This window comes from Syngnathus typhle, linkage group LG9 (genome assembly GCF_033458585.1).
Source record: "Syngnathus typhle isolate RoL2023-S1 ecotype Sweden linkage group LG9, RoL_Styp_1.0, whole genome shotgun sequence".
Taxonomy (NCBI): domain Eukaryota; kingdom Metazoa; phylum Chordata; class Actinopteri; order Syngnathiformes; family Syngnathidae; genus Syngnathus; species Syngnathus typhle.
Window position 1 is genome coordinate 5670416 of NC_083746.1, and position 27085 is coordinate 5697500.

Genomic DNA, 27085 nt, shown 5'->3' on the forward strand with positions numbered 1-27085 from the left:
CAATACTGGCTGTCATTGTAGCACTTCCTGCGCTCGTTTCAGTATGCGGAGTCCCGTGTCAAATTTGATGTGGTCAACGAGCAGAAAAGAAGGTAAGATTTGGCTGATGAAAAAAAATCTAGGAAAGGAAAAGGACCTACTGGCAAAGGTAAAAACAAATAAGGGTTGGAAAAAGTCACATTTTACTGTATTACTGATAAATACTTTTTTGCAATTCTCATTTCATTGTTTAAATTTGACATCTTATATGATAAATGGGCGAACGGTTGTCCGTCAGAAGCGGAACTGGCTCCATATATAATACAACACTAAGTTTTAGTGATTATCTCATTAGTAGCGCCGGCGCCTCAGCTCTTTGTGATCTACAGTCTGTAAGGAGGCCCGCCCTTGCACCGCTTAGTATGCAAATGAGTCCATGTCGTCTGATTTTTCTTCTGCACAGAAGCTTTGAGCAAGCACTGAAGCTCTATCAATGCTTCGCAATCATTGTTAGATACTTAATAAACGATTAACAAAAAAACTATTTTAATTTTGAGCTTGGCATACATAGAGCAGAAAGTGCTAATCGGCAAGTCCAAAAAATGAAAACATAAATACTCGCTCTTGATGTTTATGTATGATGTCACTTTCTCTTTCCTGCCTGCTCCCGCTTCGGACTTTACTTCGGACTTTAACAATATTCAGCAGAAGTATGACAACAAGCCATTCTGTTTCATATATGCAGCACAGTATAGAATAACCACATTGGCCTCAACTGCAGTATAAAATGTGCAGGGTGACCTTCTCGGTTATATACCAAATATTCAAACTGCCTGACAAACCTTTCAACATTTCTGATGGCTGTTCAAAGTCAGAGACGCTGTGACTGAATTTAAATCCAACTGAGGAGTCTTTCTAAAGCGTTGACCCTCTCATGAAGCTAGATAAGGTCACAAGAATATAAGAAGGAGCTCTCATTATGCGTCAGGCAGGTACATCGAGGGAGCGGCATCTCTCTGCGCCGGAATGCCCAAATTGGCGCAACGCGGTCGACCAAAATCCAAACACGATAAACTTGATTTGACCTGACACGAAAATGAATTTGCGGCAATTTTTTTGCAGTGGGCGCACAGGCGCCTGTCTATCAATATAGTATATGTTTAGTATGGGTTGTGTGCTCCCATGTGACACTAGGCACATATTGTTGTTCAGACTGGGTTGCCAAACTGTTCCGTTCCATATCTATATATACCAGGTTAGGTTATCCCGTTAGTGTATACACACGTGATTTTTTTTATTAATAAAGCTCTCTTGACAAATTATAACCTATATCCGTAAATAAAAGGATTAGCAGAAATGCAGGTTCATGGATTTGATATTAATACTGCTTTAAACAACCCTGCAAGAAAAAGTTTGTGAAAATTACACTTTGTTGACAAGTTCATATGACTTCATCCAAAAATAACTGGCAAGCTTTTCCATTTAGCTTGAGGAGTCCAAATGTTTTCTTACTAGGGGCACATGCTATGCTACAAAGAGAAAAAACAGGAGGCATGGGCCAGAATGTTTATTCTGCAGTATATTGAGAAAATAGTTGCAAAACAAAGCATCAATAATTTTTCATGATTTTGGGGTGCCCAGGTGCCCTATCAAATGATGTGTGATTGTGAGCTAGTGAGCAGTGAGAACAAACTACTTTTCTTCTTTAATGCTACCTAGTGTACAGTATAAGGTTATAATACCTGTGCTGTACAATAATATTCATCTGTTTGAACATAAAATATCTTGTCTTTGTAGTCTACTGAATTGAATATAGATTGAAAAGGTTTTCATGATTATTTATGTTTTACTCAACATCCAACTTTATTAGTATTGGGGTTTGTATGATCATATAAAAAACTGTTTTATAAAGACACTGAGGCTCGATCCGTGAAATACCTTCTATAAATTAAGTGATCAGTGCAAAAATTAATGACGCAAAATCAAATTCATTGCCCTGATTCTATCTTTTAATTTGAAACCCAAGCTTTTGTTTTGAAATCCCACAGGAAGCCTCAATAGTTTTTTTGTTTTTTTCGACAGGTTTTAGTTTCGGTTTCTCCCTGACGGAAGCAAACATAACACGGCAGTTCAGTTTAAACTTCCAAAGTTTCTTTAATTCTCTAAATCGTCGTGTTGAAACCCTGAGCATTTTGTATCTTAGAACTAAACTGATTGTCACATTGTCCTATTTACGGTATGTTTACCCAACTAAACTGATTGTCATATCGTCGTATTTACAGTAGGCCTACATGTTTTTCCTTTTCCGGGAAAAGTCAGAGTTGTTCGTACTGTGTCACTGCGTCGTAACACATCAAACTATCTTTATATATTCTTGTCTCATGCTTGTAAAATATGGTGAATTTGTTCTTGCACATTAGTTTGCAACGCAAAGGAAATGCATGTCCTTGGGTTGGGTGTTGCCCTGGAGGTGATGTTGTTTAGTATTAACAAATATGGGGATTATTTATTTATTTATTATTTATTTTTAATCAGGCTGCCTGTTTTTATTTGAATACTAATAATAAGAAAAATGTGACAGTTTTGGGCCTATTGGCCACGATAATTCATAAACTTGGCAAGCTATTTTAACAGCAAAATCTATTTTAAGCATATTTTGTTCGTTTTTTTGATGCAACCAACCCAGGTTCTCAATTGGATCCATGACAACGTGCTTAACAACAAAAAGGCTTTTGTTCAGCATCCATGTGGTGACCTTCAGCGATTATGTCATTTACGATAGGCAGAATCGCCAGTCAGCCATCTTATGCATAAAAATATCCTTCTTGATCACCATGTTGCAATGCTGTACTTTTGCAGTGATGAAAACCAAGTGGCCAAGCCTATTGACATTGGAGTGTCTTCTTTGTGCAGGCATGGCTGTGTTTGCCAAGTGCTCTGTGCTTATGGTCTTGAAAGATTTGCCATTCAAGAAGAGGCGGAGCTTGAAGTTGTCCGTGACAGAAAATGGAGGAAGTCTTTGTTTTGTGGTCACCAAACAAGTAAGACAGGTTCAATTTTTTATTCTTCATGATTTCCAAAGTACAGTCTTTGGCGAAATGGTCCACATATTTCATTTTAAAACTCTCCCAATGATCTAGAATACACTTGTCAAACTCAAGACCCCGGGGCCAGATACGGCCCGCCACATCATTTTATGTGGCCCTCGAAGACAAATTGTGCGTCAAATTCGTGTGTCATTACTAGAATTGCAAATTGTCTTCACTTTTAATATCTTTTTTTTTTTTATATTTGACCAGTTTTGACTCGTCTGATTTGAAAACAAGTTATTTGTCAGGTTTTTTTGTAGCTTTTACTGTATATAATATGAGGTGCTCATACATTGATTTGGGTTGACAGTCATAATGGCCCTCCAAAAGAAGCTATGACAACAATGCGGCCCGCCAAAAAAAGGAGTTTGACACCCCTGATCTAGAATATACAAATGTCAAAATATGAATGGAAATGAAAAGTGACAATCATTCTGAAAATTAGTTCTCATCACCCATAATCCAAAGCAACACGTTGTTTTTATATTTTACAATATTTAAAGCAAAAGGGCCACTCTGAAATACACTCAAATATTTTCCTTCATTCACAGTGCTCCTTTGTCGTGGTTGGCAACGTGTCACACCTAAGCTCCAGCAGCCTGCGTAGCATCTGCAGGTTCCAAACGCCGGTGGTGGGGCTGGATTATGTGCACAGTTGTCTGCAGAGTGGCGTCCTCCTGCCTTTTGAGGACTTCAAGATAGACATATCCTCCCTTGATGCATCCTCTCAAACTCTTCCTCTCTACTCAGCTAAACAAAGTCCATTCCATGATGAAGGTAACATTTATTTTGGCAGTTGCCCGTTCCACCAGCTAATGCGCTTCCATAGGAGATGCAGCTGGTGTGATAAACAATAGCTTATCCTTACGAACTTCACATTCATCGGCATGCAGTTCATTATTATTATATACTGTCTATTTTATCAGTAAAGTCAGAGCATGTCACTTTTTTCACTCGACCGCTTCCAGGAGTGGGATTTTACAATAGGAGGGTCTTGAAATTCACCAACCATTACAGCAGCATTAAATAAACAGAGATGTTAGGAATAGCTCTGTATTTCCAAGTGCTCCATCTTGGCAAGTTTTCATTGAAGGGGTGACATTGCAACATGTATTTTCATGTTATACACCCCCACCCCCTTTGTTTATTAAAACTAGGCTACCCGGCATGTATCTAGAGCAGGGGTCACCAACCTAATTTGATGCACACACGTCCGAAACAACAAATTTACTCAAATTACCTTGAATATTAGTATGCGTTATAATAAATAATTAACAATATTCATTTTCAGACACTGATAAAGTTAGATACCGCATAATAATTAAGAAACAGTAAATAAATGCAGCACTCTTGCACATTGATGACTTCTGATCTCGAATGTTTTATTCTGTATGCCAGGTTTTGATTCCATTTTGAGGAACAAAGTTGTTTTGATTTGAAACCCGACCTTTTTATGTTGTGTATAGTGACGGATATGTTCACACATACTTATTGAACATTTAAAATGGATTAACAGTTGTGTTTAAAGGGCCATCAACTTCAAATTTGGTCAATTATCTTTATAGTGGAGGAGGGTGTCGATTAAAATCGGATTTTGGGATGAAAAACAAAAAAACCTGGATCTTTATTTTGAAGCCATATCGCCCAGCCCTAGTCTTAAATCAACAGGAGAAAGCCAACTGCAGACTGGAATATATACTACTGTATGTGTGTGTATGTAGTGGGGGGCCTGTAAAAGATTTAGGTTTTGCTTGCACAAATCCCACCTTGATATATGCCCACGAGCGGTGCAGATAGAGAGTGCCATAAATATGAGGCGCAGACGTGAGGACTAATGGAAAAACAGCCCATGCAGCATGTGCACTCTCCTCTGTTTACACAGTGCAGACAGATTGAATCTGATCCAACCAACACCCACCCAGTTCGAGCCAAGCGACTCCCGGCTCTTGACGATCACGGCCTTCATTTGCTTGTGGCGCCGACACGAATCAAAGAGTAGTGCTCTCTCTTGGCTGATGTATGGGCTCGTTGATAAATCCTCTGCATCGGGCTCACTCGGCTCGACACACACCGACTCGGGGTCACGCAAAGGTTTCTTGCAGCAAAGCAGAGGTGTAAAAAGATTGAGTTTGTGTGTCAGTTGTGTTAGCTTTTAGCCACTTTTTAAGTCTATTGAAATGAGTGCAGAGTCACTCTTTGTCCAGGCCGCCACAAAGTGGATGACGGCGCTGTATCATGCCACTAACATCCTGTGTATGTTTGTGTGATTGCTTTTTGTATTTGCAGTGAGCAGAGCCGTTGTCCAGCCATCCGAGCAGGAAGCCACACCTCCAGATAAGAGCGGAAGCGTACAGGGCAAGTTCAGGTGAGTTTATCAGGATAGGATTAGGTACAGAAAGCGGCAACAGCATAATTAACCTTTGCACTCGTCGCGCCGCTCCTCTTTCACACGGGGTCATCCAAGCCACCCTTCATTTTTAATGAATAATCTCAAAGTGTGAAGCCGCTACATTTTATATGAATATGCATTGTCCCTCTTTGGCAAGTTCTGCCTGGTGAATAATTCTTTATCGATGCGCTGCGGATGCATCATGTTTACCTGTACTTAAAAGGAAGTAATGGGAAAAAGAAATCGACTTCAATATTAAATCGATGTCAACCATTTTACATTAGTTCAACTGTTTGACCTCTGAAAACATGGATTAACACACCCAGGCTATTTGATTAGAAACTAAATACCTCATGCATTTTTTTTGGTCTTTTTATTGATCAACATCTGACTCAGCTTCCACAGCATGTTCCAGCCACTGTGCTTTATGTTACGCAACATGGAAAGCACCAGAAGAGAAGGTGGCGTTGTGTGTTAGCAAGACAAGGAAAATAGTGCTACATGAATTTAAAGGAGTCAATATTTAGGTGTAGTATAATATTTCGCTAAAAGTACAGTATATGGAAGGGAAAATGATTTGAGAGGGAAAGTAGAAATAAATAACTGCAATAATTCAAGATTCAAGAGTTTCTATTGGCCATGTTTGAGCGTGCCAGACAAGGAATCTGACTTCGGTACATCACAGCCTCTGTTCAACATATAGGTGACTAACAACACTCAGGACATGTGAAAAATGACAAATATTCTCAAACATCCCCTGATCTTAAACACCCAGGAGGGCAAGGAAAATCTCAAAACTACAGCTAGGGGAAATGAGAAACCTTGAGAAGAGACCATGCACAATAATGGAGTTGCACAGTTGTGCACATCCTTTTAGAACTTGGACGTGGCGGTCACCACCAAAGTGCTTCATAAACTCCCAAATAGATTTGAGCTATTCTATCTGACTTTTTCTGACATTTCTTTTTACCTTACCACAGAAGTTTTTTTTTTTTTTGTTCGTACTGACTGCTCTTTCAAATTGCTAATAATTCCGTTCACCTTTTCTGAGGCCTCAATTCCAGTTGAAGGAAAAACATCCGCTAAGCCTGATGCTACCACCACCGTGCTTTACTGTTAGTGTGGTGATTTGTTTTGGGTTTTCTTTTGCTTAGGAGCACCAAACTTAACATATTCATTAGAAAAATGCGGGTGTGCATACTTATGCAACGTTATTTTAGTTTCCCTCTTGAATCGATTCAGAATATTTTTTTTATAGACTATACAGTACTCTGAGCACGATGCTTTTGTTTGCAAAATAAATATAACATGTCACGGTTGTTGCGTTACAAAAAGATGTCATTCCCTTGTGCTATAGACGAGCAAGCTTATCATTCTAAAGCTCCTTCCGAGTGGATTCCTGAATGACTTCAATGGAAATACAGTAGCTGTACTTATCTTGGCACTTCTGCTGTGGATTTTCCCTAGGATTTATACAGAACGGGATGAAGATCTTCCAGCATATCCGGATGACTTCAATGTGGCCAAGTATTCCATCTTTCATAAGGTGACTGTGAGGCGCCATATCTTTGTGCCTTACTTGTCAGCGGTAATAATGTGCTATAATGTACCCGTCTGTGTAGGATGACAGCAGAACTTGGTGTGTGTTGGAGCTGCAGAGTGCCAAAGGAAAGAAGAGGCAGCAGTACCGCGTGATTCGCTATTGGAAGGATGTAAGTGAAATAAGTCTTCTCAAAGTGTATCGGTGGTTACGTGTCGTTTGTTTTTGTTCTAACAGCAGACGTTACCAAATGACATGGTGACGTTCCCGTCGACCTCAGAAGAGGCTGTGGAGGTCTACCAGATTCTGACTGAAACCCTGCTGGCCTCGGGTCTGCGCCTATGGGCCGGCATTCCCCCGCAGGATCAGAACCTTGGCTCGGACCCCCTGCAGCAGGTTCTCCACCTTAAAACCACAAATATTGGAGCAATTATGAAAACAGTAGCAGCCAATTAGTCTGTAGAGGGCGCCACTGAGACATAAAAGATTATTATACCATAAAACAGCTCAAGCTTCCTCTGTGGATCAGAGGTAATACTGGCAACATTATGAGGCGACATCAAATTTATTGTGAGGGGACACAAACACTGCCCCAAACAAAACTGACTCTGTTACCTAGTTGGATCCCTAGTTGTCATAATGATGCACTTCTTCACTCTTCTTTTGTGAAGCCCAATAGACAACCTGAAACCTGGGACCACATCAATTTTTGTACTACTTCCCACTCCCTTTCAACGTGTAAACTGTTTTGAACTATATTGATCTTTTTTTTTTTTTTATTCTAAATTTTTAGCTTTAGCTTGTAATGTCTCTATGTTCAATATAAATCTGTTGGTTTATTGGATTTGACATGGCCAAGCTCAAAATTGAGGGTAATTGTAATGCCATAAATGTCATCCCCCCCAAAAAAATAAGTGTATATAAACACACACACACACACACATTTTTCCCCAAACTTGGAGACATTCAATAGGTTGACAGCTGCTCTAATAAATTGTTTTTGGTGACGCTTGACCTTGACATTGAGGAGATCACTTTTGGTCAAAGCCCACAAGTAATAAGGTCAGATATCCATTTACAAACCACAGTGGATCACACATCAAATTACAGGGCTTGTTAAAGGCTTTCCTGATCCTCAATTTTGTCATTGTAGCCTCAGATGATGATGTAATTACCAAATGACAGAGCCTTTTATACTCCAAATGGTCCACTGCTTATTGAATAAAAAAATGAACACAAAATCATTCATGAAGGTTTTAATGCCTTTATAGACAGTAATAAGTGACTTACAAATTTTCATAGTGGTCGTTGTACTGTGTTAGGTATGTTTAAGCTACTGATTGTTGAAATAGCCTTTAATCGATATGCATCATTGCAATTTTCGGGAAAACAAACTCTCATCCTCCAGTATGATAAATACTGTAGCGCCAAAAACTTTCATATGCTTCACATTCAGAGGTTGTACCGATCACTCAAGTGCTAAAAGTCTCTTCCTAGGGAGTATGAGTAGGCTTCCCCTGCATAAATGCGTTCATGGCACACTTGAGCAGCATTCACACATCAATGGGCTGAGGTGAAAGAGTCTCGCAAATGTCACAGGGTTACTCGACCGGCTGGCAAATCATCTCCGTCACTATTATGCTCTTGATTGATACCAAACTTGTTCAACTGGCAGCTGCTGCTGGAGGAGAAGCTCAACTCCGGAGTCTTGTCACAAGACGTGGGTGTCTTTGTGGAGCTTCTGTGGACCGAAGCCCTGGGTCACCTTGACAACATTCTCCGAGTGCCTGTCAACCAACTCAGCCTCAACGACGTAAGGCTTTTCCTGTTTGTTTCTTGCAATTCCCAGAAAAGATGTGATTTGCCTTGAAAACAATTCAGCCTAGGATGAATTTAACTACCCGGGGAGAAGGCACAAAATGCAAAATCTACACAAATGGTACTCCACATTCACTCTTCTTGTGCTTCATTCCCGTGTGTGTTATTAGGTGAGCAGAGCTGAGGGATTGTTGATTCAAGCGCAGAGAAATCTGAAGGAACTCAAGGATGGCACAGCGCACTCTCTTCTGCTGCAAGCTTACGACCTGCTGCCGCTAAAATACAAAGACCTAGCTTGCAATCTCAAGGTTATCTCCGAAAAACTGGACCTCTGTCAGGTATGACAAAACGCACGTGTTCAAAGAAGTATAATAATGATATGAGAGAGACGAGGAAAGGGAGTTTTCAGAAGTGTTTTCTGGTCTGCAATTCACACTGCCGCAATAGAGAAGCGTCCATTGTAATTAATATTGCCGGCTTGTAACAAACCACAGCCCAAAGAGGCTTTTGTTTTGCCTCCTCAATTTGGTTGCGCTTTCTTCTGCTTCTGAAGCCTGTCGAAAGCACTTTGATGAACTCACAAAAATACCCTCAAGCTTGTTTCTTTTTCTGCTTTTGAACATTTGAAACGCTGACAGCCTTCAACAGCAAAGAATATACTCGTGTATATTTATATATATATACATATACCTTTTTTTTCATTTGCCTACCTTCACCTTAATTAATGTGTAATGGTTACATTTTTACGTAATTGTCACATATTAGATCTTTATAGGTCAAATTCGCAGGCTGAGCAGTACACGCAAATTAAACACGCAAGCTCACCTTAAAATAGCTTTAGAAATAACCCTAAATCGTATTTAAACACAAAGGTAGAAGCATAATTCTCAAGTGACACATAATGAGGATATTTAGCTAAGAACAAAACAACAAGATGTTGACATATTTTGCTGCATTTACTGCTGCAAATATTTGGGGGAAAGTCGGTATCAGCTTTGCAAAGACAAACACAATTTTTTGCTTCATTCTTTTTTGCAAAAAAAAAAGCTCAAGCTCAGACAGATTCCATGGAAAGCATCTGTGAAATAAATTAAGTGCTTACTAGTTGTGCACAAACAAGTAAGAGCATTTGTAAACATTTATTAGTCATTGAGGTCCACTGATTTGCTGGAAGATTAATCTCCTCCCCAGTCTCAAAACCTTTGCAGCCACCATCAGGTTTGATCTCCATCCAGTTTGATTTGACGAAAGCACTTTGTGGTGTTCCCCGACTTGCCAAATGAAACTTTGTGTGCCTTTCTTTCATCAATGGCTTTCTTCTTAACACTCTTCCATAAATGCCAGATTTGGCACACACCACATTCTCCCAGCTGAGCTGTGGTTTTCTGTAGATGCTCGACTGAGTCTGTCAGCAGCTTCTCTGGCCAGTACTCTCCTTGATCACTCGATCGCAATTTCTGTACATGCACGTCTTGGTAGTTTTGCCGTTGTGCCATATTTCTTTCATTTTTCGGATGATGGATTGAACGATAGTCCTTGAGATGTTCAATGCATGGGATTTAAAAAAAAAAAAATTAAATAAAAAAAAAAACCTTTTTTTTTTTTTTAAACAAATTTTCCCCTAAAATTATTTAGATGTAAGAGGAGCATGGTGGAATGTGTGGTCAAATTCGGACAGGGCAGAGCTTCTCAGAACGTGACCAGATTCTCCTCCCGCCGAGGCGCAACGTGGAAATAAATGACAGGAGGCCATTCTGCTCATTGTATGCTGTTCGAGCATCAAAAAGATTTATGGAGATGCAGTTACTACATACTAATTGAACCAAAATAATGGATATGGTGTTATTTAGAAAGAATTGTATTATGATTGGCAGTTAAGTCGTGCATGAGGATGTTCCTTTATTTCCTTTTTTGCGTGTCAAATGACTCGTAAAATGATCTCCCGCTTATACACACACAAGAAACAAAACGCACTTGTCTCTCTGCGCTCTCAAGACTCAAGAGATTCATTGGTTCCCCTTGTCTAGCTTATTCGAGACATGCTGAACGTGAGTGAGATGACTCTGCGAAGCCCCGCCCCTTCCTGCGTCGGCAAGTTTCGCGCCCTGAGGTGCAGTATTGAAACGGTGGAGCCTGGCTGCCGCGAATATCTCACCGTGTCATCGCTGCTCGATGACAGGTAAGAAAGTACGAATCAAAGATGGATATTTTTACAAATTTATATTTTCCAGCCCCCATGTGGGAATGTTATTTTTGAGAAATATGGCTCAATATAATGTGTTGAGCATGACAAGAAATGCTTTTGGAGATGACAATGATGGGAAGCTTGCGACAGTTAGATCTTGTTTTGGTTCTGATTCGATGGCCAAATTTAATGTATTGAGGAATTTCAAATTGGCAAACATGCTGAATCCACACAGGAACCTAAATATGAACTCAAGACGGCTGAATCGTCAGGCAGATATGCTAACTAGTCAGCCACCATGCTGCCCATAATGTACCTGTTTCATGTTATTTATACAATGTATGCGCTTTCAGTGTTATGATAAATGGATGATAAGATATCTTTGCTTTTTGAGGCGACGCTTCAATGGTCCTTCTTGTCTGGGCCCCCCAGGGAGTGTAGAAACTGTGCTGTGCTGTGATTGGCCTGTTTTTGTTAGTCTCGCTCCGCAAAAGGTCAGCTGTGTGAAGCGTGCTGTCATCCGTGCCACCTTATTGAAGTAAATTCTTAAACGCACGACACGTTAAGCTTTTCTGACAAACTCAATAGATGACGAATTTGGAATCACACTCTGCAGTTTCATCTCCACAGGGGCCTTTTCAGCCACAGCTCCAGTGGGTCCGCTTCAGGCTTGATTGATCCCAGTAGGCTAATAAAAGCTTACTTTTCAATCATAAGAGTCACTTGTAAAGTAAATGCCTACCTAATTTCCCTTTACCAGAGCTGTGCAGATCCATCAGGTGTTACGTGTCAGCAGAGCCGTGGAGCTCCAGACCTTTCACGGCAAACTTGGCAACGTCAAGTCCCTCCTTCACTCATCCGGCGTCAGCAACTTTGTTGGAATTCTGTCACGGTGAGTTTAATTATGACAAACACATGTATGAGCATACAGAGAATATACACACAACACAGAGATGATTTGATGCACAATTTGTGTGTGTGTGACGGGGGGGTCCATTATTTGTACATTTTCACCGACGGCATTTTTGTCAACCTACCAATCTATATGTTTGACCTTCACTCTCTTGTTAGTGGTTTGCTGCTGCCCTGTGTTGGAGTGGAAGATTATGGGATTAAACGAACAGATGCTGGCAGTCTTGGAAATGGTATATACTTCAGCGATAGCATGAGGTCAGTAAGAAAAGGCCTTTGAATGTTCTCACATACTTGTTCTTCAGCACTGGACTGCTGTGCATTGTTCTATCAGTTCCCCCTCACAAGCCATCTTCACTACGCATGTCCTCCTCCATACAGCACCTGTCTAAAGTACTCAGTACCCAGTGTCACGGACGGCTCTCGGCTCCTGCTGGTGTGTGACGTAGCCCTGGGGCGCTGCCTGCAGCTTCACCAGAGACACCCTACCCTCACTCAGGCCCCTGAGGGACACAACAGCGTGCACGGAATCCGCCGCACAGCCACCGCTCACTCGGAGTTTGAGGTAGGGCTGCAATTTGTGATTAGTATAGATTTGTGTGTGTTATCGATCTTGTATTGGATTTTGTTGCAGAATCTCCAAAGCAAAACATAGCATCTGGTTTATTGAAATATCAAAACATGATCTGTGTTGTGTTTCTTTTTATTCAAGTATTTTGTTTTCTTTCCACATCCTGAAAACGTGCTTCATAGGTTAAAAGAAGACTCTAAATTGTCCCTAGAGGCCTAATTGTGAGTGGGAATGGTTGCCTCTCGAGAGCTCATTGTCAGCTGGTACAGGCTTCAGCTCACCCACGACCTTAGTAAGGATAAGCAGTACAGGAAATTGATGGATGAATATTAATTCCTCCAATAATTAAGGCAGCTAATCTGATCTGGTTGCAGTAAGAAACAATGCATTTCCGCGTTGTCACGATGACATTTAATTAATGTTCGAAAGAAAGTTTAGGGGTCAAATGTGGCTGTTGCTAATTCCGTTCCACTATATGTTCCAGGGTGATGAGTACGTGGTGTACAGTCCAGAGCAGGTCAAGCTGAAATATGTTATCCGGTTCAGCATAGATGGAGACCAACTGAAGTCGTTCAGCCCAGCTGTAGACGTCTCGGCTGAGTCTTGTCTACCCCCTGCTGACTTAGGTGAGCACTGCAGTGCACTCGCATACTTGGTTTCCGCGTAGAAAGAGTCACAATTGGATTTTTTTTCCCAAAAGTCAGTGGTAGGTCAGCCTTATGTGTTTTCTCTTTAAAGAGCATATCTAAAGGTCTCGTTTCCACAAGATGCCATTCATTGCCAATTCCATTCAAGGCGACAACGCTGTAGAAGAAACAAATAAAAAGGCAAAAGTTATTTTATGTTGAAGAACCTCAGGGGCCGCGTTCACAGAGCTTCTTATTGTAGCGTCGCTCCTAATTGGCACTAAAAATTCCTTTGCCAAGACTTTTCTCTCAGGATCAGTTGGCAAAGTAGCTGAGCACAAGTTTTTTGTAGAGTAACAACTCCCAAACTGATACAAGAGATAATGGACCACCCTGCCATCCCCACGGCGAGCGTGCATGTCAGTGAGCTGCATAGAATGTATTTATCATTACAAAGGAGTGCAATAGATTAGAATGATTCCTTTTGTGAGCCAATTTGGGTTTTGTCGAGAAAATAGAGGTGTTATTTAAATAAGACGGCATTTCCTGTAACACTCAGGGGAGGAGATAATGAAATCATGATAATGTGTGTGTCTTTTTCTAAGCGGTCCTTCCTGATGATGATGGCGGTGTTGGAAACATCAAGAATCCATTGGATGATGTGACTGCAGGATTACTTGACAGTTCAGGCCAGCATCTCCCTCTGCTGGCTGTACATGTGAAGTGCAAGTTGATGGATTTGCTCTCTCACGTAAGCATTTTTCACAATAAGTGGCTTGTGTTGAACGCTTTCAAATTGTTTATTTATTATTATTGTTATTTATTTTTTTGGGGGTAGGTCATCATCTTTCAAAGGTACACTAATCAGAGCAACGTGCCCATTGAAGCCAAGTACGTCTTCCCTTTGGACGAATACGCAGCCGTGTGTGGTTTTGAAGCCTTCATTAATGGCAAACATGTGGTGGGACAGGTACAGGATGTTAAAATATCATTTTTGCTAAAGGAACAGTATCAACGCAAGATTTTGAGGTTGATACTTTATGTCCTTGGCTGTCAGGTGAAGGAGAAAGAGCAAGCTCGTAAGCAGTACAAGCAGGCTATAGAGAAGGGCCATGGAGCCTACCTCATGGACCAGGACGCCCCAGTAAGCACTCCACACACACGTACACACACTCACACACAGTCAATAGCAATGTGGCCTCTACGCCCTTGCTTGCAGGACGTTTTCACCATCAGCGTGGGCAACCTGCCAGCAGGCGCCAGCGTGCTCATTAAAGTGACCTTTGTGTCCGAGCTCATCATGAAGGACGGGAGTGTTTTCTTCTCCCTGCCCGGTAGTGTCGCACCATGGCAGGAAAGTGCTGCGCTCAACCAGACTACGCAGGTAAGATGGGTTTGGCTAGGATTCACTCAGAAAAAGAAAATGTATCTTTTGAATTATTTTCAAAGACCAGTTAATAATTCCAGATTTTGGCAAATTCTGAGGTTTTTGTACTTTCAACAGGTGACAGTGGACAAAGTTTGTGTGACGGATGACACAGCAAGTACAAGGTTTGTTTTGAAGTAGATGTTGTAGGAGACGACCAAAAAAAAAAAAAAGTATTGCTCTATATCGTTCTACGGTAAAGAATAAAAAATAATTCCCTCGTACATTGAAATACTACAAGTACAAATAAAATAATTTTCACGTTTCGAATTGGCTATAAAATAACAGCCAACCATTTTGTTGATATGATCTCATCAAAGTCATTGGTCTCCCTCAGAGAGTTCAGCCTGGACATGTCCATTGAGATGCCGTATGAGATCAGCAGCCTGCAATGCATCACGCACAAAGTCAAGATCAAGGTTGGTCCCATGTTATTACCTTCATGTATTATGATTGGATCGGAACAAACTACTTTTCACTCCTTTTGAAGGTGCAGCTTCATTAAAAACGTGCAGCTTTTCTTTTGTACTTTTCAGGACACTTTTGATATTTTACATTGTGATCCGCAGTGTTTCATTATCACGCATTGTCTCATCACGTTGACGTGTTCTGATCGTTTTACTCTCTCTCATCACGTTCTAAATACGTTTAATTTATCACGAGCGTTATCCCGCAGAGGACCGACTGCAAGGCGGTTGTGAGTGTACTACCGGGGCAGGTCATGGCTCCGGAAGGATTCCAGCTGTCAGTCACTCTGTCGGAGGTACATCTGCCCAGGATGTGGGTAGAAGAACACCCTGACAAGGACAGCCAGGTTTGACAGCTCACTGTCTGTCTGTCAGCCTTGATCCGCTGCTTCGCTCCAGGAATTCTTTTTGGATGACCTCGTTGTCTATCCCGCAGGCCTGCATGTTAGTTTTCTACCCTAACTTTGACATCAAACCCACTTCTGGATCAGATGAAGTTGTCATTTTGCTGGACACGTCTGAGTCCATGAGAGGAGAGGCTTTACTCTGGGCGCAGAGGATTGCCCGGCACGTCATCAAAACCCTTAACGGTGATGTTAAAATCAACATCGTTCTTTTTGGCACAGGTCAGTACCACTTCTTTTTGGATTTTTTTTTCTACTCGCCCACCATGGTCCATTGCTGCTAAGTCTTTCAAGCTTTTGAACTTAACACAACAGTTTCATGGTCTGCACTCGATGGAGAGAAAATAAAAAAACATTTTTGTTGTAAATTTGACAGAATCAGTGTTCTATTTCAAATTTTCATTTAATATTATTTTATTTTGTTACACTGTCAGATCACACTCAAGCTTTCCTGACACCACAGCCACTTGATAAAGCTCGACAAGCAGCTGAGAACTTCATACAGGTCGGTCCTGACTGCCGAATTGATCAATAGGATGACTGAATCTGTGCCACCACCAGCTCAGTGGCCTTGTGTTAGAGTGTCCGCCCTGAGATTGGGAGGTTGTGGGTTCAAACCCCAGCCGGGTCATACTGGAGACTATAAAAATGGTACTCATTTCTTCCCTGCTTGGCACTCAGTGTAAGGGGTTGAAATGGGGCTCCCCTGCTGCTCACGATCGTTTTAGACCAGCTCGGTGGCCTAGTGGAAGAGTGTCCGCCCTGAGACTGGAAGGTTGTGGCTTCAAACCCCGGCCGGGTCATACCAAAGACTGTAAAACCCTAACCCATTGCCTCCCTGCTTGGCACTCAGCATTAAGGGTTGGAATTGGGGGGTTAGATCACCAACTGATTCCGGAGCGCGGCACCGCTGCTGCTCACTGCTCCCCTCTCCCCCAGGGGATGGATTAAAATCACACGGGGATGGGTTAAATGCAGAGGACAAATTTCACCACACCCAGGTGTGTGTGTGACGATCATTGGGACTTTAATCTTTAATCTTTATTCTCTGCCAATGATGACAAAGAGCCATTGTTTTATCATTATCCGTGAATGAGTTAAAAACTTCATCAACAAGATGATGACTCTCTAGTGACAACTGTGTGCTCTCTCTTGGCATCTATCCAAACAGTCCTTCTCACCCGTGGGTGGCAGCACTGAGCTTTGGAGGCCCCTCCAAGCTCTCGCACTGCTGCCTCCATCCCAAGGCACCCGCAATCTTTTCCTGCTGTCCGACGGCCACCTCCAGAACTCCGAAGTCACTTTGCAGCTGATCAGGGACAATGTTGAACATAGCCGACTCTTCACCTGTGGCATCAGGTAAGGCCACGGTCTGGAGGTGGGGGGGGGGGGTCACGGGTTACATCATAGGTGTCAAGACCTTGGGTCCAGATACGGCCCACCAAATCATTCTATGTGGTCCGTGAAGACAAATTGTGCAGCGATTTCATGTCAATACTAAAATCACAAATTTTCACTTTTGAAAAAATCGAAAAATTGCTAGACAATCTTATTCATCTTTTTTTAAATATTTAAACAGTTTTTACTAGTCTGTGATTTCAAAACTTGTTATTCATCAGTTTGTTGTGTAGCCTATACTGCATGGTTTGTCTTTTTCCCAATGGATGATGGTTTTATTTTTTTCCTTTTAAGCTCTACAGCCAATCGGCACATGCTGAGAACCCTTGCCCAGGCAGGATGCGGAGCCTATGAATTTTATGATGCCAAAAACAAGCACCAGTGGGCAGAGAAGGTGAGGAAATATACATTTTTATATTTGATTTGCATTTAACGTTTGGGGTTGCGGCGGAAACAAAACCTGCTCTCCATCACAGGTGGAGCGTCAGGTGAGGCGCATGGCGTCTCCCGGCTGCAGTTCTGTGTCAGTCAAGTGGCAACAGTTCAACCCGTCGGCACTCCCCCCTGCGCAGGCCCCCAAGCAGCTCCATGCGCTCTTCAACAACTGCCACACGCTGGTCTATGGCTTTGTGCCAAACTGCACACAGGCATGTCACGGTTCACTTCATTCGTTCAGTCATCTTTCGTGCCGTCTATCCTCACAAGGGATGTGGGAGTTCAGTTATCTTCTTTGTCGGCCCTCGCTCTCCTCAGGTCATCCATTTTGTTGGGCAAATTTGATATTTGCCAAGTCAATTGACAGACAAACCAAATGTTACAAGTCATGTTTTATAGTTAGTACTGATGTGAGTTTGCCTTTTGCAGGCCAGCCTGTTCGGAAACCTGAGCGGCCAGGAGCTAAGAACCGTGGTGTCCACCAGTGAGCTGCAGAAGACGAGGGGCACGGTAAGAGGATTCAGCGCTCTGTAAGGTAACGTGACGATGGCGTGGTGCGTAATTGTGCCATGTTGTGCGCGCCTCCAGTTTCTTCACAAGTTGACAGCGAGAGCTCTCATCAGAGATTACGAAGACGGAAGCTTGGATTCCAACCAAGCTGAACACGAGGTGACATACAATGAAGTTGGGATGTTTTGTAGAACTGTCCTTGGGGCATTTTAATGAAAGCACCTCACAGACATTTATTAGGAATTCCTCCATCTGTTTTGAATTTGATCTCTGTGTCCTCAGGGGAAGAAAAGCCAGTTAAAGTCCTTCATCATTGACTTAAGCAAAGAGTTCTCCATCCTGTCTCAGTTCACCAGCTTTGTGGCCATTGAAGAAAGGGTCTGTCTGTCCATCCGTCCATCATTTTATTTTTCTTGTCACTTGGATTGATTCATCCATCGATCACCAAGAAATGATGTCATGATGTTTTTCGGATCTTTCAGGAGCCAGTTGAAGCAGAGGAGGGCTTCACAGACATCCCCAAGTTGTTGGCCGAAGAAGATGTGGACATTCTTCCCTACATCAACTGGGTATCTCCTCCTCAGATGTTTAGAAAAGAAGAAGACGAAGATTCCTACGTCCCATGCATGTTGCTTCCTCAGATGTGTAGAGAAGGAGACTTTGAAGAGTTCCTAGACATGGTATGTCGTATGTTGCGTCTTGGTTCTTCATTTTACTTCTGGTCATTTTATAAGCTGCTTGTCTGTTGTTTCGTGCAGGATCGATATTCTGAATTAGACTCAAGTGAGACGTCCGACTCTTCGCCCACGGTGTGTGTGTCCCCCCCCCAGAGTCCCGGTTCAGGTTCTCCCTTTACATTTCAAAGGCAATACGACCAAGGTTTGGGAGCACAGACTATATTGAAAATGGCGTCATTTTCCCGACATCGGCGTTATACTAGGTCTGCGTTGTCAGACTCACTTTCTATATCTCTTGATGTTACTCCACCTCCCCCATTAGACAGCCCATCAGTTGTTCCACCACCACCACAATCTCTTGCTCTGCCCCCACCATGTGCACCTGGCCGCTGGTCATTCCCTGCTCCTTCACCTCCACCTGGCCGTTCTAAAGATGAAAACTACATTCAGAGTTTAGGCTCAGCACTTCCTCCACCTCCAACACCTTTTTATTATTCTTCATTTAGTGCTCAACCACTTCTCTCTGCTGGATTTCTATCAGGCACATCTTTTGTTCCTCGTCCACCAGAACCTGTTGACCAGTCTCCATTTATTGCTTCTCCATCTTCATTTGTTATTGCACCTCCATTGCCACAACCATGTGGTGGCGTATCATTTGATAGTCCTCCACCTCTACCTCTCCATTCATCAGATGTAAGCCGCAACCAGACTTTAGCCTTGTCAGTCGGTCCACCTTCAGATGGACTTAAACTGATGAACAGGGAAGTTTCCCATTTGTCTCCACCTGCAGCTCGAACCTCAATGCGCGATAGAAAAACGAGGCGTTCTTTTGAATGTAAACCCGTCCTCACTGCTGACACGGCCAGTGCACAGCTCAGTCTACATGCCAAGCAATTCTCCATGGAAACCGAAGAGGCCGATGAATTGGTAACTGATGGAATAGTGTTAATGGGACAAGAGTTTGATGCTGACATTTCTGGCTATTTCAGTCGAGCTGCATCCGCAGATGACACTTATGGTGGCCAACAACAAGTTATTTCACACCAGCTTGATCAAGTTATTTGTGGTGCAGTACCCAAACGGGAAATTCCAGAGCAAAAATGGACAGCATCAAAGAAGAAAACATTCAAATTCCAAGGTGAAACTTCAACCCAGTCTGCTGAAAAGAACTTGTCTGCGGTGGGTTTTTCATTTGGGGGCCGAGCTGTAGGCAATGCTGGACGGAACAAGGTGCAACAGGAAGCCGGTTCTAAAGACAGAACTTTGGTTGGTTCAACTATGCCAGGACTCCAAGTAGCTCATCAGACCGGCTGGTAAGTTTCTAAACACAACTTGCTCTTTTGATTCAGTGACTGGTATTGTGTTTTGTTGTTTTAGTGTGTTTGTGTGTAACCGTTGTGATTTTTTTTCATTTTGATTGATCATGTTTTTTTTTACTGATGGTTTTAAGAAAGTCCAAAGCGTTTACTCCCACTGTATATCACCATAATAATTTCTCCCATCTAGACTACTAATTAAAAACGAGATCTAGTTAATAAAGAAAGATCAACATCCGCCTGGGAATAAGCTCTGGTCAGGCTGCTAATTTAATGGCAACTTTGTTTGACTTATAAATTGTATTTCATCGATCTTCCATTGTAGTTTGCGATGCATTTAACATATTTTAAGTAGATTGAAAATGTAAGCACAGTAGTTCATCAACATTAGTGTTGATACAGTGCGTGTTAATCAGATAGTCTATTATAAATTGTATTGCAGGACCATGTTTGGGAGCAGAGCGTTTTGCGGGACCGCCCCAATTCGTATTTTGAAATGGCCCGAAATCTTCCAGATGCAGACTTCTGTAAGTCAAAAACTGACTTTATATGCATGTTTTTGAACCGTTTTGACCATTTTTGCTACATGCTCAGTGATTGTTTCCTTAGGTACTTCAACAAAATGACTTGAGAATTTTTGTAGCACTAACATGTTTTAAGCCAAGTGGCCCATGAAATATTTTTTGTTTTTGCAGGATGGCTACTGGGAGTTGAGCACTGATTTGGGCGAGTGCATCGATATTGATCTCGACGGCTTTGCCAACGTGTTCCTCGAAAGTAAAGGCATCCGCTCACTCGGTGAGATCCACTTTCTCCTCGGCGTTTAATGGAGGCTAGCTAGCTAGCTCAATAGCCTTCCTCATAATTCGACACAAATCAAGTTTTGATTGGTGGGATATTTTAGCCCTTTTAATGATCTTTGTTTTCGGTGCGGGCTAGGCGTAAAGGCCCGTGCGGACATTCTGAGGCTCCTGGCGACTCTTCTGGTCCTGCAGCTGATGCGATTGGAGAAGCTTCCAGAAGGCATTTTGCTGCGCACGCTCTTCTGTCTGAAGGATACTCCCGTCAGGTGAAGCTCACACAATGATCATCTCAATTAAAAAGCTCAAAATTCACCTCTTCAATTCCCTTTTTCAATTCAAAACTCATCTAAGCCCTTTCAGCTTGTTTATATTCTCCAATCTGTCTTCCTCCATGAACGTAAACCGTGTTGAATCAAAATGCTTATTTACTTTGAAAAAAAAAAAAGATCCGTATTTTTGCCTATATTCCAACATGTTATAAAGCAACAAAATCCTAATTACTTCAAATTGTTTGTGCAGAAAACAGAAAAAACTTTTGTGACATCACCTTGAAATTAGTTGAAAAAAAACCATTTTTTGTCACTGCAAAGCAGACCGGCCCACTGGCGTGAGGTGAAGAAGGCGGTTGACTGGGCCAGCTGGGCAGACCGCCAGTACCCGTGCATCTGCAGTCGCCTGGAGTTCGGTTTCACGTGGGAGTCGGCTACCCGGCAACTGCTGGGCTACGACAACTTTACCTTCTTCACGCCTCTCGGCGGCATGGCGTTGAGGAGGAACATGTCCAACGCCCCTGCCGCTCTGGTTGTCCACTGATTCTTGTCAGAACACACTTTTTGAAATATTTTGCATCTGCTCTCATGCTCTCACGCAGTTTTCCAAATCAGATACAAAGTGTGCTTATTTCAAGTGGTTTGTCACTCCCGGTTGAGGTTTACTGTCGAAATTCATTTAGAATCTCTCATTTTAATTTGTTTTACATTTTGTTTGGCTGGCGAATTGTTTTGATGGTTGGATGTGAGATACTTGTTTTCTTGTAATTTTCGCTCCCTTTGCACAAAATATTTTGAGAATGTAATGATTTTTAATGGATTAAAATGTAGGTATAAATATTGATTGTAAAATTGAATCATTTACAGATTATACCATGCTGAGATCTACGAACCGGACAGTGCGTAACCGCTGTGCATCTGGAGCGGCCAGCGTGCTATCGGGCGGACCGGGCCATTGTACGAGGGGGAACATCGCGAGGAGGTGGAATGCGCGTCTACATCCGTGACGAATGGTGCCGGGACTCTGTGGTGGGATGCAAGCACTGCTCGCCTCTGGCGAAGTTTGTGATCTCCAGGCTTTTGGGGTCCTGAACTCTCTCCCCCGTTGTTTACTTGTATGTTACTCGTGTACTGTGTCTCGTCACCGTGGGATGGAGGAAACGTAATTTCGATTTCTTTGTGTGTCTTGGCATGAAGGAATTGACAATAAAGCTGACTCTGATTATTTGGGGATTATTTGAGGGTTAATGCTATTTTTTTTTTGTGAATTCATATTTTTGCTTTCTGCTGCTTCTATTCATCACGTTTGCATATTCATTCTTACATGATTCAAATATCTTTCTACATAGGGAGGTCATTAGGACCAATGTTGCGTTTTGTTTAAGATGTCTGTCAGGGAGCAAGGAAAACAAAGATGTGGAGTAACACTTGGTTCTTTATTTGCAAGATCTTGGGTTGTTTAATGGCGGTCAGTGCCCAAGGCACTTCAGCAGATGAAACAACAATGTCACACTTCCGTTCAGAAGCCTTTATACTCAGTGTCTGCAACCAGGATGAAGGAAAAGAAGAAGAGGGAAGGGGGAAATGGAAAAAACATGTCCTTATAACATGTCTGTTCTGTTATCACCTGAATATTATGTGACTATGTGTCATGGAAAGTTAACTGAGCTCTGTGTGCTATCTATGTCAGTGTTCTGATTAAGTAACTATGTTTGTATAAATTAATAAGAGTATTTACTCATTGATTAAAATGAGAGTAACTTATGCATGAACGAGTATGTAAACATTGCTGTTGCTCCCTCTTCAACACCAATCTTTAAGAATAATCTTTAAAACAAAAATCACCCTTGACCCTGTATTGTTAATCAGACCTTGCTGTGCCAATAAATGTGGACAAAATACAAGCCTTTTCTTTATAGTACTGGCTTTTATTTCAGATTAAAGCACAGTGTTGATGTACAAACTGCAGATAATGCAGTACGATCTTAAACGGACAATGTAATATTTAGTGACTCTAGTGGTGAACTAATAGAATGCAATGACCTAAATTCAAAGCGCGTGCCTCTCGAAGCGCGCACACGACGGTGCCAGAGAAAACATACGTCACGAGCCTATCACAATGTCGTCAGCAAAGCTGCAGGGGAACTTTAATGACAAATTATTTTTAGTATTCGCCTAAGTGACGAAGTAATTAAGTGCATTGTGCGATTTTACACACGGTGTAAGAATTGATCCGATACAATTGCGATTCGCTATTTTTGTCCCATTTGAGTATCCGGTATAAAAAGATGGCGGCATGACAACATTCTGTAAGTAAGGCTCGACTTCTGCATATTACTAAATTTAATAGTGGGGTTTTGAAATGACTGAAAATTTATGATTCAATGCTGTTTGAATGGATTACTTGATTTAGGGCTCTTCCGTATTAACTACACGTATGGGGAGGGGGGGAAATAATTCCAAAAGCTTTGCAATCCTTTGTGATAGTGTACTGTTGCACTTAAATACTAGTCCTGTAGATGGCAGTATTGTTTAAGATACAGTATTTCTATCTTCTGTCTGTTTAAATCATCTAATCAATTTTTATCGACGTTACATATTGTTACAATTTAGCTTTGAAAACCTTTAAATGCTGTGTTGTTTTAACAGGGACAAATGAAGTATTTAATTGCTTTTATACAAACTATTCAGTCTCTGGACTGCCTGCACTTCTTCATGTGTGCAATTAAACATTCATTTTCTATAAACTTGCCTTCCTCTCCGTCCACTTTATCCAAGTTGAGGACAATAAAGCAGACGTAGCAGGGTCATGTCACATGCAGCATAATAAAATATGCAGCATAATAAAATATTATGCAGCATAATAAAATATTATGCAGCATAATAAAATATTATGCAGCTCTTCCACTCAGATGCTATTCTGTTCAGGCTAACTCATAATAAACAATGCCACACTATAAAAAAAACAAAAAAAAATGAAGGGCTAGCAGTTTTCAACAGCATTTATACTTAACTGCAAACGTGGAAGCTGCTTGCTGTAATAATTGTCTATTATCGATCGGTGTTGAACGTGAGCCAATTATCAGAATCATATAATAGCCAGCCTATGATGTAATCCCGATGAGGTCACCGAAGCCAGATTAATTTAAGTCATAAAGGCTGATGTTTGGTCAATGAAGGCGGCATGTGCATTCATGAAGGCTGTGTTTTGAGTTTTAAAAGCTCACTCCCAGTCATGAAGGCTTATGTTTCTAAATCACCATCCACATACAATATTGTCATTTGCATGTCAATAAAAGTTGTCACCATGCGAGTACCAGAAAGAATAATCGATGGGCAGGGTAATCGATGTTTAGCACGCTTTAAGACAAGGAGATGGAATCAGATAACATCTCAATGGCAACTCCTGAAAATTCTAATTTACCTACCTCAGATGAAAAAATGGACTATGTCATGCTGTCTTCTCCAGTTGGGCAAATGTACACAAGCAATCAGGAGCAAGGTGAGCGACGAGAAACGAGCCCTGAAAACTCAAAACACCAGATAGGTTCCACAGCCTCCTCCCCTGTCGAAATACGCTTGGATGATGAACTCCAGGCTGCAATAAAAAGCGCTTCCAAAACCGTGTATGAGGGCATTGTTCAATACGTTGATTTCAAAGGAAATGTACAGGTGGCATCCAAATCCTCAAGCTCATCACCGTACGGTGAGCCGAAGAGAGATGTGTCACCGGCCGCCCCTTTTGAGGGGTTATATCCTGAGGATAGTGATTTGGACCTACCAGCCGCTGAAATCATCAAATTATCCCAAGAGGAACACAGTGAAGAACCACTTTCTGTCACCAGGAGAAGCCCCACTGGGCAAGAATTGGATGACAAGGTTGGCACGCCAACAGAAAATGTGTTAGAGGAGCAGTACAGTGAAGCCGAACTATCTTTGGGCTCTAGTTATCTGGAGTCGGATGCTCTCGAGGTTGATAATAACTTAGATGAGAGGACGCCATTGAACCCCTTGAGTTCAACAGCACGAGAGGAGCCGGATGGGGAGGAATCACAACTCCCAACCTCTGCCTGTCAGTCAGACGTTGAGGAGGTTGATAGAGATGCGGATGAAGACATTGTATTAACATCTTGGGGTGATGGGAATGCAACACCACCTTCTTACTCCACTAGCCAGGGATTTGATCCCTTCTCCGCTGGCACTGATGTGGATGAAGAGAAGCCATCCATGAGTAAATCACCAAAAGAGGAGCAGTTGGGGGAGAAAACGCCATCCCCAACTTCTTCTTGTCAACTCTCAGATGGTGTAGCGCTTGATAGTAATGTGGAAGAAGAGAAATCCTTAAGTCTGTCACCTAGGGATGGGGATGCAACACCACCTTCTATCTCTACTGGTCAGGAGTTGGATCCTTTGGATGCTGCCAGTAATGTGGATGAAGAAAACCAGTCAAAATACTTGAGTCTATCACCAAAAGATGAGCACTATGACAGAACACCCCCAACCTCTCCCATGATTGATCAAGAGCCTCCTCCGACTGATGTGAATGACGAGAATCCATCAAAACCTTTGAATCGATCACCCCCAACCTCTCCCATGATTGATCAAGAACCTCCGACTGATTTGAATGATGAGAATCCATCAAAACCTTTGAATCTATCACCTATAGGTGAGGAATATAATGACGCAACATCACCTTCTCCCTCTATTGGTCGAGAGTGTGAACCTCTGGAGGTTGACTGGGCGACTGTGGATGAAGAGAGATTTACAAAATACTTGAGTCTATCACCTATAGCTGAGCAATATAGTGAAGAAGGACTAACCTCTCCCTCAATTAGTCAAAGTTTTGAACATCAGGGGGTTGACAGCGACATAGACGAAGAGAAAGAATCAAAATCCTTGAGTCCATCGCCAAAAGATGAGCAATATGGAGAAACCCTACTACCCTCAAACTCAATTAGTCAAAGTTTTGAACATCAGGGGGTTGACAGCGACGTAGATGAAGAGAAAGAATCCAAATCCTTAAGTCCATCACCAAAAGATGAGCAGTATGAAGAAACACTACCACCCTCAAACTCCATTGGTCAGGATCGTCTTGATGTCCTCAGTGATGTGGATGAAGAGAAACCATCAAAATCCTTGAGTCCATCACCAAAAGATGAGCAGTATGAAGAAACACTACCACCCTCAAACTCCATTAGTCAGGATCTTCTTGATGTCCTCAGTGATGTGGATGAAGAGAAACCATCAAAATCCTGGAGTCCGTCACCACCTGGTGAGTATTATAGTGATGCAACATCACCCGCTACCTCTATTGGTCAAGATTTTGAACCTCTGGAGGTTGAAAGTGTTGTGGATGAAGAGAAACCATTGAGTGTATCACCAAGAGAGGAACATGATGAGAATGTAACAGCATCCTCTATTTCCATGGATCACGATCATCTGGATGTTGATACTGATTTAGCAGAGCAGAAAAGGGATGGAACTCCACCTTTGAGTTCCACTCAGGAACTAGATCTTGTGGAGGTTGATAGTGACTTGGTTGAAGAAAAACCCTCAGAATCATTGAGCCCTTCACAACCGGAGGAGCAGGAAATGGGTGACTCTCCTCACCACTTTGTTTTTCCAGACCTCGATGCTGAAAAGGAGATTGAGAATGTAGTGTCAAACTCCTTACACGCATCACCATGGGAGGAGAACAGCAATGGAGGATCTCCTAAAAGCGATCTGGTTTCCCACCAAGATTCAATACGTGAATTCACAGGACATGGAAGCCACTCTCCAGAGTGTTGCAATAATGCAGACAAAGCAGACTCAAGTTCCCCTCTTCAAGACTTACTTCCAGTGGCTGATGATGGTGGTGTCATGCTCCCTGAAGACGACCACGAGGATTCAATTCCGGAATCTTTCAAACCAAAGAGCAGCTCTCAATCCTCATCTCCCTCCTCAGCGTGCTTAGATGTCGACATCAGGCCTACCTCCACTTCCATCTGCGAGGCCTCTATTCACGAAGATGACATCACACCAAATAAAGACACCGTATACGAACTGAGGCCATCTCTATCAATAGAGGAGCTTACGGATCTAGCTGACACGTTTGAGGATTTCGGGAAGGAAAACTTCAACAAGACAAACCCACGTGACGAGACACTTTTCGTACAAGAGCTGTCAGGAAACACAAGTTCCGCATCGCCCGAGTGCATCCAAGATCTCATTCCTGAGGCTACCACCCATCAAGATCTGCACATGGACAAAGATAGCGTCAACGAGCAAA

General features: G+C 42.2%; 2 protein-coding genes and 1 long non-coding RNA gene across 6 annotated transcripts in view; 2 read left to right on the plus strand and 1 right to left on the minus strand.

The window, feature by feature from the left end:
* The first annotated feature begins 2050 nt into the window (after nt 1-2050).
* parp4 (poly (ADP-ribose) polymerase family, member 4) lies at nt 2051-22718 on the plus strand. Of its 4 annotated transcripts, none has more exons than XM_061286679.1 (36): nt 2051-2215; nt 2893-3020; nt 3620-3845; nt 5355-5433; nt 6925-7003; nt 7080-7169; nt 7235-7393; nt 8673-8810; nt 8986-9153; nt 10843-10994; nt 11761-11892; nt 12072-12170; nt 12294-12477; nt 12968-13109; nt 13715-13860; nt 13948-14079; nt 14167-14253; nt 14329-14493; nt 14614-14660; nt 14873-14954; nt 15212-15349; nt 15439-15628; nt 15841-15911; nt 16578-16765; nt 17099-17198; nt 17281-17451; nt 17669-17749; nt 17828-17908; nt 18032-18127; nt 18232-18429; nt 18508-19739; nt 20185-20269; nt 20438-20540; nt 20682-20811; nt 21136-21363; nt 21682-22718. In XM_061286679.1, exons 2-35 carry the CDS (start codon nt 2895-2897, stop codon nt 21356-21358), a joined length of 5520 nt encoding a protein of 1839 aa, XP_061142663.1. In that variant the 5' UTR covers nt 2051-2215; nt 2893-2894; the 3' UTR covers nt 21359-21363; nt 21682-22718. The 4 variants fall into 4 exon arrangements, with proteins under 4 accessions (XP_061142663.1, XP_061142661.1, XP_061142662.1 ...); XM_061286677.1 differs by having other exon boundaries at nt 21136-21346; XM_061286678.1 differs by having other exon boundaries at nt 21139-21346.
* Nucleotides 22034-26793, minus strand: LOC133159576 (uncharacterized). Its single transcript, XR_009715710.1, has 2 exons — nt 26651-26793; nt 22034-26449 (listed from the first exon to the last, which is right to left on the minus strand). It is a non-coding gene; the product is annotated as an uncharacterized LOC133159576 (long non-coding RNA).
* LOC133159575 (paternally-expressed gene 3 protein-like) overlaps nt 24070-27085 on the plus strand; it is a 4260-nt gene continuing 1244 nt past the window's right edge. The window contains exon 1 of the mRNA XM_061286681.1: nt 24070-27085. This exon is cut by the window's right edge and continues 279 nt beyond it. Within this exon, the coding sequence (XP_061142665.1) occupies nt 24190-27085 (2896 nt within the window). The 5' untranslated portion in view covers nt 24070-24189.

Coding starts and splice junctions, on each gene's coding strand:
- parp4 (XM_061286677.1), top strand. CDS start 2,895: ATGGCTGTGTTTGCCAAGTGCTCTGTGCTTATGGTCTTGAAAGATTTG. Junction 16,766..17,098: donor CTCTTCACCTGTGGCATCAG/GTAAGGCCACGG, acceptor TTTCCTTTTAAG/CTCTACAGCCAATCGGCACA. Junction 19,740..20,184: donor GTAGCTCATCAGACCGGCTG/GTAAGTTTCTAA, acceptor ATTGTATTGCAG/GACCATGTTTGGGAGCAGAG.